A 21301-nucleotide genomic window follows, 5' to 3' on the forward strand; every position below is an offset into this window, starting at 1 on the left:
TCTGTTGAAACAGGTGTTCAATATCAACTGACATTTCATCAACATGCTGTTAGATTGTACTATCAGAAAGAGGAACGTTGCCTATGTCTTTGGCAGCATCAGCTCCCAATTTTAATCTCAATACCTTTGCATGCTGATTGAATTAGGGCTTCAGCAAAGGTGTACAGCTTTGTGATTTTGCTCTGGGTTCAGCCACCAGGTAATTTTTCTTCTGCGCATAATTTTAAACACGCTCCATCATACATTGATTTTGTTTTACATTTTGTTCTCTCAGGCATTTGAAGGACTGCTTGCTGGAGAGTGAATGGTGTATTGTATTGAAATTATACTTCAACTTACTTGGTACCATTGCCACGTTCAAGAGCATCTCCCTACAAATTAAGCATTTTGGGGCAGGGCAAGAGGTATCACCAGCCCACAAAAATCCAAAGGTCAAGTAGTTGTCCGTTTTTCTCCTGAGGTGCTGCTCTTTCAGTCACATGTGAATCAGAGTGGGATTTTTCATTTTTCTTCAAGAACTTATTCATGGCAAGCTATGGTCAAACACATCGCACTGCAAATAAATACCCTCAAGCATCAATTTATAAGCACAATTTTGGACCTTCGGCCGTGCAAAGCCGAAAACTACTCATCCAAAAGGTGTATCCTTGCTCCAATGCCACGGAGCATGAAGTTACCAATCTTCAGTTGCGTTCTCGGATCTTCGAGGCTTCTTTTGAGGACTCTTCACCTACTAGAGCTTCTCCTTAGCAGCCCACCTCACCCAAGGTCTTCTCCTTATGGGCTTTTCACTAACTGGAGCTGGTTTATCCGTTTAAATTTATTCCTTCCTGTTTCTTACGCTGGTCTTCCTCCCAACTGGAAAAGTGTCACTTTGCTTCACTCGGTCTTCTCTCTTGTTATTTTTTTCAACCTTCCTCCGTCACCCTTTCTTCTCCCAGGTTTTTTGCGTCCTTTTTCTACTTTCGCTTTTTGTCGAGATGCACAAGGCCTTCGTCGTCTGTTCCATAGTCAGCACCTCCAATTTCCAAAGAACTTGGTATCTCCGTACATGCAGTAGCCGGAAAAGGGCCACACATGCGCAGTTGGGATATTTTTAAAAAAAAACATTGGTGAGGCCCACCTGACCAATGTAGAAAATAAGAAAAATCCGAACTGCATACGTGTGGACCTTTCCCAGCCGGCACATGCACAGTCTGGATTACCAATATAAAAAATACGAACCGCACATGTGCCGCCCCTCGGCCAGCCCATATGTGGAATTCCCGACATTCTTCAGAACGCGGAGGTGTTGACCAACGGAGCTGAAAACGAAGCCGCGGCACACTGGTTGGGAACTTCTGCTGAAGATGTGAACTCATTATTTTTCATCATTGCTCCCGCATTTTATTTTTTATCACCAGATGGAAGGAAAATGGATAGATTTATGAGCTAGTTACTCAAGAATAACCACTTATTGATGAACATTCCAAGTCCACATATTATCCGACTTACCCTGGAGGCAATGGCTGTGGTCTTTCCCACGTTGTTCGTTTTTCAATGTGATCCACAAAATACAATCTGCCGTGCTGATCCACCCTCTGCTCCCAGCTGTGGAAAGTAAATAAGCAAAATATCTGATGTAGAGAGCAGAAGCACATGAACAATTACATATCTCTCCCTGCCCATCCATTCCCCAATATTATGAAAGGGAATTGCTGCCTCCATAATCTCCCTAACAACATTTAGACAGAGTGAAGCAGTGGGAATACATGGGCATGGGGGAGGGAAGTGATTTAAAAAAAAAAAACTGAAAATGCATTCCCTGCATTTTTTTAAGAAGCAATTCTGAAGCGTCAACTCCAGGAATAAGACCGGTTATATCTAGATTTCCGCTTTGGTCACATCCATAGTTGCGTGTAGGAATGAAGAAGTTCATTCCTCAAGAAAAATCAACTGCTACAAGACCCATAAATTTGCATGAGTTACTGACCTGCATTCACATCTTTGAAGCAGAAAGAAATGTATCAATCAGATGACTCTGATCATCACCAGGGTGGCACGGTGGTGCAGTGGTTAGCACTGCTGCCTCACGGCGCCGAGGTCCCAGGTTCCATCCCAGCCCTGGGTCATTTTCTGTGTGGAGTTTGCACATTCTCCCCGTGTCTGTGTGGGTCTCATCCCCACAAACCCAGAAAATGCGCAGGGTAGGTGGATTGGCCATGTTAAATTGCCCCTCAATTGGAAAAAAAATAATTGGGTACTTTAAATTTTTTTTAAATCATCACCGGTAAATTTACATGATCAATCGTTTCTGACTTTTAAAATATTGCATATCCTTTTGTTCAAGCATTCAAAAGAGTGTGGAGAGGAGTGGGCTTGTGCAGTATGGTTCGATTGAAGTATTGATTTTATGTTGATGTTTGCACATTTTTGCCTTTTGTTTTTTTTTGTTGTTATCTGTAATGGTTTACAGTGCCGAAAAATACCTCAATAAAATTGTTTGATAAAAAAAAAGCATTCAGAAGAGTGTGAAGTGATACATTTTGGCAGAAAAGATGAGGGAGGAACAATTTGTAAAGGAGTTGCAAGATCAGTGACACCTGTGGATGTGCATGTACACAAATCTTTGAAGTTGACAGGACAAGTTGAGAAGACAGATTGTAAAGCATATGGGATCCTTGGCTTTATTAATAGAGGCATGAAATACAAAGCAATAATTTATACTAAATCGTTAAAGATCATTGGTTCGGCACCAACTGGAGTATTGTGTCCAAGTCTGGAAGACTGGAGAAATACAATCACAGAAGTGTTACAGTGCAGGAGGCTGCCATTTGGCCCATCATGTCTGCACCGGCTCTCCAAATCTCAATCATGGATTAGTGTCTTACAATATTACTCTTCTGCCACTAGCATCACCAAATTTTTTAATGGGCCAGACTCATCTATGCAATTTTGGCTGAATATAAACCTCCACAACTCAGACCCTTTGCAGAACCTTCAACATGAAATCCAAAATTTCAATTTGCACGGAACTCTTGTGACATGCAAGTGATTTCTGCTTTGCTACTCAGCCAACAATATTTCAGATCCTTGGAAGTGTACAGATATCAGATGTTCAGGATCAGAAAACACTTCCAGATTAAATTTCTCTGCTGTGAGGAGGGATGAATCGATTAATCCATAGACCTTCGAGTCTGTACCAACCCTCTGAAAGAGCACCCTACTTCGGCCCACTCTCCCGCCCTAACCCCGTAGCCCCACCTAATGTGCATAGCTTTGGACACGAAGAGGCAATCTCTTCAGCAAATTAAAATACAAGCATCAATCTGGGTGAGCCTAGAAGAGTAGAACTTGCCCTATTAAATATTGGTACACACTTCTAGATCACTAAATTTAGTTTGTATTAAATATATTTATATCACTAATCAAAAGATTAAGAACCCATTATAATGGTTATCTTGGCTTGTGACAAATATGTATTCAGTACCATCTTAAGAAACACATGTAACAGGAAATTTATTTGTAGCTCAGACGTTTGGACGACATTAGGTTACTGTGAAACTGACCTGGGCTGCCCTGACAAAAGAGAAAGAGCTTCAAATTAAAATATTTTCCACAATTGTACTGAGAGGTTGCCTATTCTTTACATAGAACATCCTTAATAAAGTATTCTTACCCAGGTGGAAGTGGACCTTTGCTAACTGTATTTAACGCCCGGTCACCAGGAGAAATGGATATAGCAGGAGGTGGTGCTGCACCGTTACTGGGTGGTGCGTCCGGTTCACTTTTTGTTACAGCTGCAGGCGCAACGCTGTTTGTAGGTGGAATAGTAGAAGAAGGGCCATTCTCCAAGGGAACTGGACATCCATTTTCACAGGCTGATGGCAAAAAGAAGCGGAGAGACTTAGTAAGATTTGTGTAAGTGACAAAAATATATCACCCAATGCTATACTTAATAGCTAGTCATTTCCCAATGATTAAATTATTTGACAACCCTGAACCTCTTTTCATGATTGAAATTCCAATTTACTCCCGCATTGATTTTTTTTGTTCTAAGCAGGGCGCTAATTCCAAAGGTTGTGGGGACAGAATATTCGGCGATTGCAGTCTCTGATCATGCCCCGCTTTGGGTGGATTTGCGGTTGAGTGAGGAGAGAGGGCAGCGCCCGCTGTGGAGGCTGGATGTGGGGTTGTTAGCGGACAAAGCAGTCTGCAGGCAGGTGAGTAAGTCCATTCAGAATTACTTGGATACAAACAATACGGGTGAGGTATCAGCAGCGGTGGTTTGGGAGGTTCTGAAGGCAGTTGTAAGAGGGAAACTAATTTTGATTTGGTTCCATAGAGATAAGGTGGAACGAGATAGTGGGGAAGATACTTCGAGTGGATAGGAGATATGCAGAGGCCCCGGAGCTCCTGAGGGAGCGTCGGAAACGACACACAGAGTTTGAGTTGTTGACCATGGGGAGGGGTGGGGGGGGGGATGAACAACGTTTTTAAAGAATTTTATAGCAAATTATATGAGTCGGAACCCCCACCTGGTGTAGAAGGGATGAGGCTGTTCCTTGATCAGTTGAGGTTTCCGAGGGTGGAGGAGGACCTGGTCGAGGGGCTGAGGGCCCCGATTGAAGAAGAGGAAATTGTTAAAGGACTGGAGGGCATGCAGCTGGGCAAGGCTCCGGGGCTGGACGGCTACCCGGTAGAATTCTATAAGACGTTCTCAGAGGTGTTGTGCCCACTGCTGACGAGGACCTTTAATGAGGCTAAAGAGGGGGGAATCGAACTATGTCGCAGGCCTCGATTTCACTCATCCTTAAACGAGAGAAGGACCTAGAGCAATGTGGGTCATATAGGCCGATCTCCCTTTTGAACGTAGATGCCAAGCTGCTGGCTAGGATTTTGGCCACTAGGATAGAAGACTGTGTCCCGGGGTGATAGGGAGGACCAAACCGGATTTGTTAAGGGTAGACAGCTCAATGCTAACGTTCGGAGGCTTCTGAATGTAATTATGATGCCCTCAGAAGGAGAGGAGGTGGTTGCGATGGACGCAGAGAAGTCTTTTGATCGGGTGGATTGAGAGTATTTTTGGGAGACGCTGGGAAGGTTTGGGGAGGGCTTCATCAACTGGGTGCGATTGCTCTACCAGGCGCCGGTAGCGAGTGTGCGCACGAACCGGCTGAGGTCGGGGTACTTTAGGCTACACTGAAGGACGAGGCAGGGGTGCCCCCTCTCCCCGTTGCTGTTTGCTCTGGCTATAGAGCCACTGGCCATGGTGCTGAGAGCATTAAGGAGGTGGCGGGGGGGGGGGGTTTGGAGCACCGGGGTTCGCTGTACGCGGACGATCTGCTCTTGTACGTCTCGGACCCGGTGGAGGGGATGGGGGAGGTTATGCAGATATTGGGGGAATTTGACAGGTTCTCAGGGTACAAATTGAACATGGGAAAAATGGAATTGTTTGTGCTCCAGGCAAGGGGGCAGGGGAGGAAACTGAAGAAGCTGCCATTCAGGACGGTAGAGAGGAGCGTTTCGCTACCTGGAAATATGGAAGGCATTACATAGGCTCAACCTCACCCGGCTGGTGGAGCAAATGGAGGGCGACTTTTAAAAGATGGGCTATGCTCCCGTTATCGTTGGCGTGGAGGGTACAGACTGATGAAAATGACGGTCCTCCCCAGATTTTTATTTGTCTTCCAGTGCCTCCCCGCCTTCATCCCCAAGGCCTTTTTTAAGTGGGTAAACAAGATTATTTTGGGCTTTGTGTGGGCGAATAAAACCCCGCGGGTGAAGAAAATGTTGTTGGAGCGCAGTCGGGGTGGGTTGGCGCTGCCGAACTTCTGCAACTACTACTGGGCGGCGAATATAGCGATGATTAGGAAGTTGGTAATGGTGGAGGGGTCGGCATGGGAGCGGATGGAGGCGGCGTCATGCAAAGGCACCAGTTTGGGAGCACTGGTAACAGCACCTCTGCTGTTCTCGCCGGCCCGTTACTCCACTAGCCCGGTGGTGTTGGCGGCGTTGAGGATCTGGGGGCAATGGAGGAGGTATAAGAAGGTGGAGGGTATGTCAGTCTAGACCCTAATTTGCAATAACCACAGGTTCGCACCGAGCAGGATAGATGGCGGGTTCCGAAGTTGGCAGAGAGCAGGAATTAGACGGATGGGAGATCTATTCCTAGACGGGGGTTTTCCCAGTCTGAAGGCGCTGGAGGACAAGTTCAAGCTGACGCAGGGGAATGGTTTTAGAAATTTACAAGTCCGGGATTTGAGGAAACAGGTGTTGGCTTTCCCGCTGATCCCGCCACGGGGGATATAGGACAGAGTAGTGTCCGGTACCTGGGTGGGGGAGGGGAGAAAGTGTTGGATATCAAGTGTTGGATAGTTGTTGCAGGCGGAGGAGACCCCAGTGGAGGAACTGAAGGGCAAGTGGGAGGAGGAGCTCGGTGGGGAGTTAGAGGCGGGTCTGTGGGCGGACGCCCTAAGCAGGGTTAATTCCTCCTCATCATGTGCTTGGCTCAGTCTAACACAGTTTAAGGTGGTCCACCAGGCACACATGACAGCAGTGAGGATGAGCAAGTTTTTCGGGGTAGAAAATAGATGTGCGAGGTGTGCGGGAAGCCCAGCAAACCATGTCCACATGTTTTGGGCATGTCCGAAGCTTGGAGGATTCTGGCAGGGGTTTTCCAAGGCAACGTCCAAGGTGCTAGGTACGCGGGTGGTGCCGAGTCCAGAGATGGCGATCTTCGGAGTGTCGGAAGACCCGGGAGTTCAGGGAGTACAAGAGGCCGATGTCCTGGCCTTTGCCTCCCTGGTAGCCCGGAGATGGATCCTTTTAATGTGGAGGGACTCGAAGCCCCCGAGCGAGAGGTTTGGGTCAGTGACATGGCTGGGTTTATCAAGCTGGAGAAAATAAAGTTTGCCTTGAGGGGGTCAATGCTCAGGTTCTCTCGGAGGTGGCAGCCATTCGTCGACTTTCTCGGCGAAAATTAAAATGTCAGCAGAAGCAGCATTCTGAAGGGTAGGTGCAATATGGTTAAGGGATGTACAGAAGGGGTTGGGTGGGAAATGTCTAGTTTACCATGTTGTTGTTTATGTTATTATTGTTTTGCTTGTTATTGTTATAAAATTTTTGCAAATGCTTTAATAAAAATATTTTAAAAGAAATTCCAAACAGAAGGAATGGTTCTACAATCTATTCTGGTTTTACATTACAGCAGACATCCATTGGCCCTTTGCTTCTTGCTTTCTGCATGTCCTCCCTCTGCTCCAACACCAGTGATACAGCTTTCAGTTGGCTCAAACACTGCATAGCTCCCTTCCTAATCACCTGCCCTGTTACCGCTCCCTCTAATTTCAAAAGGTTTCCTCAAATCCTATATTTTAAATCTATTCAACTCTTCAACGAGAGCTCGGTATTTATTTCTCCTTTGTGAAGAACTCTTTATGACTCGATATAAAAGCAAGCCTGCTCAAACTTAACACAACGACAAATGTTTTAAAAACGGGATTGAACTTTCACGGCAGTTCTCTTAACATGGTTCAAAAAATAAAGGAAGGGCCTTCAATTGCTTTTTTAAATAGTGCCAGAGCAGTAAGTTTTGAAGTGTTTGAAGGGTAGCTGAGACAAAGGAACGATGCAGCCATGTTAATTGAACATTAAAATCCATAATTGCTGGTATGAAACTCCACACAAGAAATCTGAAATACATGAACTACATCAAAAATATTGACTTTGTTTCTTCCATGTGTTGTAAATCAGACATGTTTGAAATGACAATCAGGAACTGAAACACTAATCCTCAGCATTATAAACATTTTTCTTGAAGTCCCTTCATAATATTCAGCTCTTCAGTTAGGTTTTTGATCACTCTCCCCAATATCCCCTCCCACCTCTCCACTATTGCCAGAAGAATGCTTGGGCAAGTGCCTTGGGGGTTTCCACGGTTTCAAAAGCACTATATAAATTCATGTTGCTGCCGCAGATAATTTTCAGCGTGCCCATTCATGAAACTGTCTTGTGGATAAATGAGCTTAACAAAAGCTTAGGGTGAAAATTTAATCGGAATTCAGGAATGCTCATGGTTTTATAAAAAGTGATAAAGGGACAGTTTGATAGACTGCTCAAAATCCTGAACCTAAGTTAGGATTAATCGCAGTGTCAGGAAGATATCAAGTCTGAATTATGCTCTAATGTACTTTCCCCCTTTTTTGGTAAGCAGTACAAAATAAATGAGTATTTAAAATAAGAGTTAGCAATTTAAAAAAATAAAGTTACAAAAAAAAAGTCAACTTGTATGAAGCAATGAAAACTTCAGAATTTTCGTATCAAATGAAGCACCTAGAGGTGATAACCTCTTGTATGTAAAAATGCAGCAAGACTAAAAATTAGCAATGATGTTTACATTCCTTAAGTTGACAGGAAAACGTAGGGAGAGTGGAGGGCTGGCATTACCCAACCTTTCGGGGTATTACTGGGCGGCTAATGTATCGATGGTGCGCAAGTGGATGATGGAAGGGGAGGGGGCAGCTTGGAAACGAATGGAGAGGGCGTCCTGTGGCAACATAAACCTGGGGGCCCTAGTAACGGCGCCATGGCCGCTCCCTCCCACGAGGTATACCACGAGTCCGGTGGTGGCGGCCACCCTCAAGATCTGGGGGCAGTGGAGGCGACGCAGGGGGGAAGTGGGAGGTCTGATGGAGGCACCGTTAAGAGGGAACCATAGATTCATCCCGGGGAACATGGACGGGGATTCCAGAGCTGGTACAGGGTGGGCATCAGGCAGCTGAAGGATCTGTTTGTAGATGGGAGGTTTGCGAGCCTGAGAGAGCTGGAGGAGAAATTCGGGCTCCCCCCGGGAAACGTGTTTCGACATCTGCAGGTGAAGGCATTTGCTAGACGCCAGGTGGAAGGGTTCCCCTTGCTCCCCAGCAGGGGGGCGAGCGATAGGGTGCTCTCGGGGGTCTGGGTCGGAGGGGGGAGGATATCGGACATATACAAAGTAATGCAGGAGGCTGAGGAGGCATCAGTAGAGGAGCTGAAAGCCAAGTGGGAGGGGAGCTGGGAGAGCAGATAGAGGATGGGACATGGGCTGATGCCCTGGAGAGGGTTAATTCTTCCTCCTCGTGTGCGAGGCTTAGCCTCATTCAATTTAAGGTGCTACATAGAGCCCATATGACGGGGACAAGGATGAGTCGGTTCTTTGGGGGCGAGGACAGATGTGTCAGGTGTTCGGGAAGTCCAGCGAACCATGTCCATATGTTTTGGGCATGTCCGGCACTGGAGGAGTTCTGGAAGGGGGTGGCAAGGACGGTGTCGAGGGTGGTGGGATCCAGGGTCAAACCAGGATGGGGACTAGCGATTTTTGGGGTTGGGGTGGAGCCGGGGGTACAGGAGGCGAGAGAGGCCGGAGTACTGGCCTTTGCGTCCCTAGTTGCGCGAAGAAGGATACTGATACAGTGGAAGGACGCGAGGCCTCCAAGCGTGGAAACTTGGATTAATGACATGGCAAGCTTTATCCAGTTGGAAAGGGTCAAATTCGCCCTGAGAGGGTCGGTACAAGGGTTCTTCAGGCGGTGGCAGCCTTTCCTCGACTTTTTGGCTCAAAGATAGGGTGCAGAGGTCGCAGCAGCAGCTGTTTAAGGTTGTAATGCGGACAAATTTGTTCGCAGTTCATGTTTGATGTTAATTGTTGCTTTGTTTGTTTTTTGGGGGGGGGAAGGGGGGGAGGGACAGCGCGCGCGGGGGGGAGGGACAGCGCGCGCGGGGGGACGGGCGGGGGGGGATATTTGTTAAGAGGGAATATTTTGTAATAGTCTATGGGTAGGGGGGGTAAATATTTTCATGTAAAAAATCTCTTCAATAAAAATTATTTAAAAAAAAAGTTGACAGGAAAACAAAGGTTGCGACTCAGTACAACACTATTAATTTTAGAAATAGATCAATTGATCAGCTGGAACACTTCAAAGTGAACGCTGACGTTTACTTGCTGTATTGAAGACTGGTATAATGTAAGCAGTTCACCCCGATACTACTGCAGCAGCACATATAACATAACCAAACGTTGAAATGACAGGAATCAAAATTGGAAAGATTTAAGTAATGACTGATGAAGAACGAAGAATTGAACAGATTGGGTTCAGAATAGTTTCTAGTTGCTTGTGGCTTGATAGCCAAAGTCAGATTCTTAAGAATTAATGGCGTCTTCCAGAGACCAAAGGGCAAAAAACAATGGTATCTATATTACAACAAAACAGTGCAACCCAACAGAACAAAGGCCAAGAAGAAGGACTGCGGGGATATCAGAATGTGACAGCCAAGATTCCCAAATAAAATTTTAAATATAGCTACCCCAGAGGGTCAAAACTGGTGCTGCACCTTTAAATGCTGTAAAATATCCCAAGACCCTTCACAACAGTGGAAGCAAATAAAAATTGAAATAGTCAAAGGAGATAGGTGACCAAAAGCTTGGTTAAAGAAGTAGGGTTTATGCTGCATCTTAAATGTAGGAGTGGTGAAGAGGCAAATAGGTTTGAGTGACTTGAATTCAAAAGTTCCTCAAGTGCTATGGGGCACCCCAAAGTCATGAAATTTATTACATCTTATAAAATGTGTTTTGTCCCAGGAATGGCCCCATGTCTGCAATGGGTTAGTTCATCTGTGACTTACCTGCTGTACTGACAGGTATGGATGGGATGGCAGGTGGAGGTCGCGAAGGTCTTGGAGGTCTCACTGGCTTTGACAATTTTGGAGAAGCTGATGGTGTGCTTCTGCCATTCATACTACACTCGTCAGCAGACCTCGTTTCCATTGAGCCTTCTTGAGAGCTGGCATCACCATTTGTACTAGAAGAGATTATACAGCTCTGATCAGAATTTCTAGCACATCACTGCAATGAAATTGTACCCAACTGACATTTCCAGTTCCAAACCTTCAAGAGTGATTAGATGTAGCAATTAAAGGAAATAAAGGAGGCTTTCCAAACTATCTTCAGAATTAAAAGACATATCAACTGAGGGCCTCATGAGAAGTTCTTCAAAAATGAGCAGGGAATGAGACAAGGATGCTCATTTGTTTTTCAATGCATTAGTTCACATCCTTTGTGAACTATGCAAGATATGATTCCAATAGGGGAACCACTTGCATTCACAATAACGGTTAATCTGATATTTCTCAGCAATTAAAATGGTGGATGCATTTTCCATGTTTGAGAAACAACTTTCACATTAGGTTAAAATTTGGAGGAAATACAGCTTAAACAATTGACAATATGCTGCTCAACAGGAGGAGAAACTATTCTAATGGCAGATCCATTGATGGTTTTAAAGTCCAATATTTATGACCAACCTCCTTTTAATCTATTAAGTTTCCTGTAAATTTTTTCGAGCGCAGAGCGATAATTTGGGTAAATCAAAATGTGCCTACACTTTAATTTATACAACACCACGATTTAACAGAGTGAAGGATTAGAAAAACGGCTGGTTATATGTTGCATAACTGTCCACTAGCAATAAAATGTCCAATTGAAGAGTGCCTTAAGACATTGTTTAGAACTTGCTTTAATATAACCAACCCATTTATACCACTAGGCATCATTAATGCCTTTGATGAAAAATAATGGGCAACACGCGTGTCATGCTCCACACCTGCTGCTAACAACTAAAGGAGCCTTTAAAGCACATGATTGATTTGTATATTCACCAAACATTCTATTTTTGAGCATGGCCTAAGTTATATTAAAAACAGAGCAGCCAGAAACTTAACATTTTATTGGCCAGGATTGGGGGGGGTGGGGATTTATTTTCTTTGAATTGTGAAATACAAATGAGGAACTCCACAGTAAAGGATATTAAAAATAGGTGTAGCTGAATGGCTAACAGCATAACATCCTCATAGTATGATGGGAAAAGTAGCCAATGTTGCACAGGTACGACCTGTGGAACAGCTGTGGGTGCAGTTTAACAAACCAGCCTGTTTAATAAGCAGTGTGTGATAAGACGTAATAGACATGAAACTGCTTCGATTTCAGACACTGCTTGAGGAAGACAGATAAGAACAAGGTAGCAGATGTAACTAGTTTTAACTAGTAATGGGCAAACTGACGACCCCAGGTCTTGGGTGTATATGGCCAAGAATTTTCTCAATGCGGAAAGACTCCGGGGAGACTCAAAAAAAGACAATCCATTGAAAGACAACCTCACCCTGTAACGGCTAGTATTTGATTAATTGTAACAAGTAATCAGTACTTTAGCAAGTAAAATAAAGAGTTCAGTGTTTATCTAGTGTCTTAAACATTAATAAAGATTCAGTTCTTCTGCTTTATCAGTGTCACCCTAATCTGAGAGCAGCATTTTGGTGCCCCTATGTGGGCACAGTTAAGTGATCGCCTGAATGTCACATGTCTGAATCACAGCAAAATGAAAAATGAAATGAAATGAAAATCACTTATTGTCACGAGTTGGCTTCAAATGAAGTTACTGAGAAAAGCCCCTAGTTGCCACATTCCAGCGCTTGTTCGGGGAGGCTGTTACGGGAATTGAACCGTGCTGCTGGCTGCCTTGGTCTGCTTTCAAAGCCAGCGAGCTAAACAGCCCCTAATGGTGAACGCTTGTCCAGATGGGAGAAGGTACGCAGGGAGTAACTAACGTGTAAATGGATCAAGTGGGTCAAATATGCAGAGAAGGTTTTTAAGGGCCCGGAACACATTGGATAGCAGCACAGGGAAGAGGCTAGGAAGGAACAGGCAAAACACCCCTCCAAGCTCAGTAAGTCTCCAGAAATAGCCAATTGTATGAGGGAATTGTGTGAAAGGGAACTAGAAATAGGAATAGGCAGATTAAAAAGTCAACCTGCTGTCAACGGTGCTTTTTTAAAATATATAAATTTTATTCCAAACAGAGCAAAAAGTTTCAAACAAAAAAAACACTCAAATCTTAGTTTGTCATTTTTTTGTTTTTACAAACTAACTACACCCCAGAGCCCCAAGACCCACTAACCGCTTGGACCAAAATTGCTGGCCACAAACAGATCTTTGAAGAAAGCGATGAATGGCTTCCACCTGGAGTAAAACCCTTTCTCCAACCCCCTAATGGCATATTTAAATTTCTTCCAGCCTGAAACATTCTGCCAAATCCAACCATGCCGAGGCGCAAGGTGGCTCCGCTGACCTCCATCCAAACAGGACTCACCGGCGGGCAATCAGAGAGGCAAAGATATCGGCCCCCTTCCCCACAAGCAACAAGTCCAGCACCCTAAAGATGGTCACCAGTGGACACAACTCCAACCTAACGCCCACCATCTCCAACATGGTCTCAAAGAATGAGACCCAGAACTCGGCCAATTTACCGCAGGACCAGAACATGAATGGTTTTGCCGGTCCCCGCAAACACCTATCCTCTACATTGGGAAAGAACTCACTGATGTGTGCTCTAGTCAGGTGTGCCCTGTGGACTGCTTTATATTGTATCAAACTCAGCCTGGCACAAGAGGAAGTAGAATTTACCCTATACAAAATCTCACTCCAAACCCCTCCCTCCAGCCCCAAGCCCAATCCCCTATTCCCACTTCCCCGTTATCTCTTCTAACACAGCCCTCTCCATCTCCAGCAGCCACCCATGTATATGTCGTAGATCTTCCCTTCTCCCAACTAATCACAGGATTACATCCTGTCTTAGTGTAGGTCTTGGTAACTGGGGGAACAAAGAGCTTTTTGCAAAGTCCCACACCATTAGATAGCTGAATTCGCTCCCCCTCAGGAGTTGCTATTTTTCCGTCAACTCCTCCATACTGTCTGCACCCATCTTGAAATACATCTGACAAACAGCACAAGGGCAAGAAGATGGTACAATCAAACTAAGGGTGTATAGGAAGATTTCCCCTGCTGTGAACGAGAGCAGAAAAATTGACCAAGCAAGGTGCCCGAGAGACGGAACCATCACAACCCGCAACAAATGAACACGGAGTAGAAAACAAGACAGAGAGAGAGAGAGAGAGAGAGAGAGAGAGAGAGAGAAAAAAAAAGTTAGGTGACACCTAGTTTTGGTCTCAATAGACAGGCCATAAGGACAGATGCCCAGGCACTAGACAAAGTCATGGTTTTTGGTCACCAGGTAGGTTTTTAAACAAGTAAAATATCCAGTAGTTATATGGTCACCGATACTCGCACAAGCTTTTTATTCCAGAATTATCTTAATTAATTAAATTTAAATTCCCCAGCTCTCAGTGGGGTTGGAACTCATGGCTTCCACTCTTACATTTTAGCAAAGGAAAAGTGAAAGCCGCTGCTGACCTTTGGAATCACAGAATAATTTAAGGTGGGTTTGTGAAGCTGCACCATTCACCATTCCCATATGGAGCCGATTTGAAGATTGGTTTGGATATTTACCACGAAAAAACTGGGCATAATTGCACACGAGCTTCATTGGGATAGATTTCTTACCAGAAGACAAAACTATGATGATGCTCCCTATTAAGGAATGATTCGGATCTCTACAACTTAGTGTTCTACTACACATATCATCATGGTCTCTAAATCAGAATGTGATATTTTCCAACATCGAGAAGGGGATGCATGTTTTGAAGAGAATAAAGAACTCTGATAGCCAGGTTTTACCTTGATGGGTTTAATACGCATGGTTCACTCCCACTCCTGGAACTCTTACTTGGTGAGCTATCTGAAAGAAATCAAAGCATACATTAACGATCTGAAAACTTAATTTGGCAGTGATGTGCGTGGGTTTCCTCCGGGTGCCCCGGTTTCCTCCCACAGTCCAAAGATGTGCGGGTTAGGTGGATTGACCATGATAAAGTGCCCTTAGTGTCCAAAATTGCCCTTAGTGTTGGGTGGGGTTACTGAGTTATGGGGATAGGGTGGAGGTGTTGACCTTGGGTAGGGTGCTCTTTCAAAGAGCCGGTGCAGACTCGATGGGCCGAATGGCCTCCTTCTGCACTGTAAATTCTATGTAAGTCTATGTAATGGTGGGATGGGCATGGGCTCTATTCCACTGTCCATGCCAGCAAACACACAGACACAAGTTATATATCCATTAGGACAGCACCACCACAAAAATAATCTTTGTAAACCTCATACTTAGTTGTCAGTTCACAAAATTACCTGACTTCCTTAATAGACTCAATGCATGTACTGAGGAGATGAGGAAAAAAGGAGGCCTACAACTTAATTTTTTTTTAAAGTACACAGGTAAATGAAATGTGGGGTGGCAGTAGCATAGTGGTATTGTCACTGGACAAATAATCCAGAGATCCTGGGTAACGCTATGGGGACCAGGATTCAAATCCCACCACGGCAGGTGAAATTTGAATTTGATTAAAATGTATAATTAACAAGTCTAACGATGACCATGAAACCATTGTCAGTTGTCGTAAAAACCCATCTGGTTCACTAATGTCCTTCAGGGAAGGAAATAAGAACATAAGAACTAGGAGCAGGAGTTGGCCATCTGGCCCCTCGAGCCTGCTCTGCCATTCAATGAGATCATGGCTGATCTTTTGTGGACTCCGCTCCACTTTCCGGCCCGAACACCATAACCCTTAATCCCTTTATTCTTCAAAAAACTATCTTTACCTTAAAAACATTTAATGAAGGAGCCTCAACTGCTTCACTGGGCAAGGAATTCCATGGATTCACAATCCTTTGGGTGAAGAAGTTCCTCCTAAACTCAGTCCTAAATCTACTTCCCCTTATTTGTCCCCTAGTTCTGCTTTCACCCGCCAGTGGAAACAACCTGCCCGCATCTATCCTATCTATTCCCTTCATAATTTTAAATGTTTCTATAAGATCCCCCCTCATCCTTCTAAATTCCAGCGAGTACAGTCCCAGTCTACTCAACCTCTCCTCATAATCCAACCCCTTCAGCTCTGGGATTTAATCTGCCGCCCTTACCTGGTCTGGTCTGCATGGGACTCCAAACCCGCAGTGGGATTGACTCTCAAAATGTCCTTCAAAATTCGGCCCAGTGCTCAGTTCAAGAGCAATTAGGGATGGGCAATAAATACTGGCCCAGCATGCAACGCCCACATTCTCTGACAAATACATTTTGAAAAAGGAAAGCATTTTCAGCCAGCCAGAATTTTTATTTTTTCATTTGGGAATATCGTGATGAATCGGCCAATTGCAATACATCTGGTCGTTTGTGCCTAGAAGTAGCTCTTATTCTCCAAATTTATTTGGCCAGATATGTGTCCAACTCTCAACAATTTGCCTCCCTCAGCACATTCCATTTTCACCACATTGTATAAAGTTGTTACATTTACGTCTTTCCATCCTTTCATCTACTTAATTTTGCAGAAATAAATCTCAGCAGGATAGCTCCTACATACATCCACATGGTGCTAAACACTCTGACATGGGAAATATCAAAGCAAAAAGGTGCATCAACTCCTATATCTATGTTTTATTTTCAAACTAAAAACTTGCAACACAATGTTGGCAATATTTCCTCCAAGATGCGCGCACATGTGGTCAGGCTGTAGAGCATTGGGCCATGCAGTCAGTTGGTTGGGGAAAATCTTCAGTAGAATACAAGCCCTGACTTTTAAAATGTCAAGTGCTCATTGCTAAAAAATAGCTACCCAGTACCAAGAAAAATTCAGAGGAAACATTGATTTGGGTCTGTGTCACCTTCAGAGTCACTGACTTTAAACGTTTTTCCAGATTTTAAAACGTGTGCATGGGATATTGGCATCGCTGGAAAGACCCAGCATTTATTATCCATTTCTAAGTGCCCTTGAGAAGGAGGTGGTGAGTCACTTACTTGAACATAACGGAGTGGATTGGCAGGACATTTCAGAGGGCTGTTAAAAGTCAACCCTATTACTGTGGGTTAGGATTGGCATGAAGGCCAGGCAGGTTGGAAGAACATTAAAATGTTTGGCAAGGTACACAGTGGTTAGCATCAAATACCTATAATACAATATATAGAACCAAATGTTCCCCACACTTGCGGATTGTACAAAACAGATAACAGTTTGGACATAGCCCTTTTGTTTGCAGAGAACAATAATAAGGCTGAGAGGGGATCTGATTGAGATGTACTAAATTATGAGGGACATAGGGTAGATAGGAAGAAACCTTTCCCCTTAGTAGAGGGGTCAATAATCGGGGGCCTAGATTTAAGCTAAGGGGCAGGAGATTTATAGGGAATTTTTTTTTGTTGAATTTAGTGTGCTCAATTAATTTTTTCCAATTAAGGGGCAATTTAGCGTGGCCAATCCACCTACCCTGCACATCTTTGGGTCGTGGGGGCAAAACCCATGCAAACATGGGAAGAATGTGCAAACTCCACATGGACAGTGACCCAGAGCCAGGATCGAACCTGGGACCTCGGTGCCGTGAGGCAGCAATGCTAACCACTGCGCCACTTTGCTGCCCCAATTTATAGGCGATTTGAGGGGGAAACCTTTTCACCCAGATGGTGGTGGGAATCTGGAACTCACTGCCTTAGGGTGGTAGAGCCAGAAACCCTCAATATTTAAGAAGCATTTAGATGAGCACTTGAAACACCAGAACATAAAAGGCTATGGACTAAGTGCTAGAAAATGGGATTTGGATAGATGCCTGACAGCCAAAATGGGCGAAAAGGCTTCTTTCTATGTTGTAAAATTTTATGACTACGACTCCAGAATAGGCCCGTGTGTGTGAATTTATGTCACCTCTAGCAGCGTAAATGTGACATTTTGTTACAAGTTGTGCAAGCTCAGGCTGGTTGTGTACAGTCTGCACTCTACCCATTACGAACAGCCAGAGGAACATGTTTGATTCAATCAGCCAATTCTTGGGACATATGGTCAATGTACCTGGCATAGCAATGGCGATGAAATTCATACACAATGTTGCTCAATTGTGTGGTAGGCAGAATATTTTTGGACCAACAGCAGTCAATAGATTTACAGCACAGAAAGAGATCCTATGGCCCATCGTGTCTGCGCCAGCCATCAAGCACCTATCAATTCTAATCCCATTTTCCAGCACCTGCTCCGTTGCCCTGTGCTCATCTAAATGCTTCTTAAATGCTGAGCAAAATTCAAGTTTAACGACTTTACTACTAGTTCCCCTCTTCCCGGATATTTTCAATTATTGCTATCGCCTATGCTGCATTGACTTGCCAAATAAAGGAATGGATCTTTTCCAGCACATACTTTGAGCTTTGACAACTTTCAATGATACAAAATGCTTTGCATTTGAATTACTTTTTTCAAATTCAGGAACAATCTATGTATCGTCAGAGAATCACACAATTCCTGGCAACATTTAAAAGAAGTTAATGGAAGTAACAGTTTGGTTGGTCCTAGAGACAAATACTTCATCCAATGAAATGTCTTGATCTTTATTATGGATTTATAGCTGATCTTTTCAGATAGACTGCTTGGAAGCTATCATTTCACCATTCCACAACCACAGGGACTAAATAGTCAAATCCTAGAATGGTTTTAACAGACCAATTGCAATCAAAAGATAATGATTTAATACTTGCATTTATATAGCACCATATCAAAACTCACATACAGAAGTATAGACAACAAGGGAGTTTTAAAGGTTCAATCTTTGATAGTCAATAGTTTCATTTGAACATTATCCACAGCATATTAGGTGGATTTCAATTTTCTTACATACTTGTTGCAGCTGTGCTGTCACCATTAGTTAACACTTCAGGATCCACTGTTAATCCATCCAAGGACACAATAAGTTCACTTGCCCCATCCACAATATCCTTCTCATTTGTGAGTGGCAATTTTATAACCACATCATCAACTAGAAAAAAAGTGAAAAACAAAACTTGTCAGCAATACCATACGATGATTCATTATTTTTTCCCTGCACAAAGCCAACTGCACCAATGCAAGTTATGCAGGCCTGCAGTACCAGTAAAACAGAAATGTATCAAACTGCTTCAATACTATCATGCACAAACACCGTTGATCACGAGATCCTCGAAAAGGTATTACACAAAAAAATAAAAGTTGCAACAAAAAAAATGTGAATTTAAGACCACAGTGAGGCACTGTATTTTAGTTAGTTTCTAAAAGACGTTTCAAGCTTTACTCACATTTAGAAACAGAACTGGAATATTAAACTGTGCTCTTTAAACTTGCTCCACCGTTCAACAAGGTCTTCTATCTCAACTATACCTTCCCGTACTATCCCTATATCCATTAATTCCCTTGGTACTCAAAATCAATCGATCTGTCTTGAATATACTCAATGATGGAGAATCCACAACCCTCTGGGGTAGAGAATTATAGAAATTAACAATGAGTTAAGAAATTATTCATCTCGGTCCCAAACGGGCCATTATTCTGAGACTGGGACCAGATTCTAGATTCTCCAGCCAGGAGAAACATTTTGACTGCTTTCCCAGACAGCTATAATTACTTTATTACAGTAATGTAATTGCAACTTTGGAAGAGGAAGGAGAGGCTCAGAGCCTCTTTATTTTCCAAGTATCTCCCTATTGTATAAAGAACATTTAAATGGACCCCAACATATCACTTGCTTGGCTAGGAATGCAGCAGCAATTAAGTCACTCTGCATCTGGTGATAGAAGAGCAGCCTCACTTACATCCCGGCGCTGCAGTGTACAATGAACTCACATTTCATATTATTAGACTTTAATGTCTCGCAGATATCCAGAGTGGCACAGCCCAGGAGGACATCTGATTTCAGCGTTTGATGGCTCCATACTCTGAAAGTGATCATGCTGAATGGTGTTACAATCCTGTGTGAACAAAAGAAAAAATAATGTGCAAAACAAATATTTTTTTAAAAATTAAGCTTTTAGCTCGCATCTATTTTCTTTTGGGTAGCTCAATTGAATGTGGGAATATAACTCATTTGCAGGTTTCTCCCAGGAGCAGTGTTCAAGGACTGAAAGGGGAAACCACATAATAATAATAATCTTTATTGTCACAAGTAGGCTTACATTAACACTGCAATGAAGTTACTGTGAAAATCCCCGAGTTGCCACATTCCAGCGCCTGTTCGGGTACACAGAGGGAGAGTTCAGAATATCCAATTCACCTAACAAGCACATCTTTCTGGACTTGTGGGAGGAAACCGGAGCTCCCAGAGGAAACCCACGCAGACACGGGGAGAACGTGCAGACTTCACACAGACAGTGACCCAAGCCGGGAATCGAACCTGGGACCCTGGAGCTGTGAAGCAAGCGTGCTAACCACTGTGCTACCGCGCCGCCCAGTTTCCTTGCAGCTCAAAGCGGAAATGTCACAGGCTTTGCTCAGTCCTTCCACAGTTGGGAACTAAACAAAGAACCATGCAGAGCTAGAAGCTCTCTCCACTTTATAGCACCTGGCCATTGTCCATTGTTTTTAATATGGTCAAATGTACCCCAAGGTTTACACAAAACTCTAGGCAAGCAGGAATGGCTCAGTATCACCGCCACACCTCTGAACCAAAGCTCTGGGTTCAAGTGTAACACAGTATTTGTTGGCCATGGAGAGGGCGTTCATAATGCAGTTCAACGGGCTGATAATCAGCTTGGGAATACTTCCACCATTTCCCCAGTATTCCCCAAAGAAAAAAAGTGGGGTGAGTGACGAGCGAGAGTGGGGTGAGTGACGAGCGAGAGTGGGGTGAGTGACGAGCGAGAGTGGGGTGAGTGACGAGCGAGAGTGGGGTGAGTGACGAGCGAGAGTGGGGTGAGTGACGAGCGAGAGTGGGGTGAGTGACGAGCGAGAGTGGGGTGAGTGACGAGCGAGAGTGGGGTGAGTGACGAGCGAGAGTGGGGTGAGTGACGAGCGAGAGTGGGTGAGTGACGAGCGAGAGTGGGTGAGTGACGAGCGAGAGTGGGGTGAGTGACGAGCGAGAGTGGGGTGAGTGACGAGCGAGAGTGGGGGTGAGGGTGACGAGCGAGAGTGGGGTGAGTGACGAGCGAGAGTGGGGTGAGTGACGAGCGAGAGTGGGGTGAGTGACGAGCGAGAGTGGGGTGAGTGACGAGCGAGAGTGGGGTGAGTGACGAGCGAGAGTGGGGTGAGTGACGAGCGAGAGTGGGGTGAGTGACGAGCGAGAGTGGGGTGAGTGACGAGCGAGAGTGGGGTGAGTGACGAGCGAGAGTGGGGTGAGTGACGAGCGAGAGTGGGGTGAGTGACGAGCGAGAGTGGGGTGAGTGACGAGCGAGAGTGGGGTGAGTGACGAGCGAGAGTGGGGTGAGTGACGAGCGAGAGTGGGGTGAGTGACGAGCGAGAGTGGGGTGAGTGACGAGCGAGAGTGGGGTGAGTGACGAGCGAGAGTGGGGTGAGTGACGAGCGAGAGTGGGGTGAGTGACGAGCGAGAGTGGGGTGAGTGACGAGCGAG

General features: G+C 44.6%; 1 protein-coding gene across 4 annotated transcripts in view; it reads right to left on the reverse strand.

The window, feature by feature from the left end:
* Nucleotides 1-21301, reverse strand: part of LOC119969690 (E3 ubiquitin-protein ligase Itchy-like) — a 108305-nt gene that overhangs the window by 40678 nt on the left and 46326 nt on the right. For all 4 annotated transcript variants that reach the window (XM_038803676.1, XM_038803679.1, XM_038803678.1 and 1 more), the window contains 6 exons: nucleotides 19582-19706; nucleotides 18605-18742; nucleotides 14585-14645; nucleotides 10642-10817; nucleotides 3659-3860; nucleotides 1495-1590 (listed from right to left, as the gene is read on the reverse strand). In XM_038803676.1, coding sequence (XP_038659604.1) covers nucleotides 1495-1590; nucleotides 3659-3860; nucleotides 10642-10817; nucleotides 14585-14645; nucleotides 18605-18742; nucleotides 19582-19706 — 798 coding nt within the window. The remainder of the gene's footprint in view (nucleotides 1-1494; nucleotides 1591-3658; nucleotides 3861-10641; nucleotides 10818-14584; nucleotides 14646-18604; nucleotides 18743-19581; nucleotides 19707-21301) is intronic.

Source organism: Scyliorhinus canicula, chromosome 7, assembly GCF_902713615.1.
Source record: "Scyliorhinus canicula chromosome 7, sScyCan1.1, whole genome shotgun sequence".
In the NCBI taxonomy this organism is placed as follows: domain Eukaryota; kingdom Metazoa; phylum Chordata; class Chondrichthyes; order Carcharhiniformes; family Scyliorhinidae; genus Scyliorhinus; species Scyliorhinus canicula.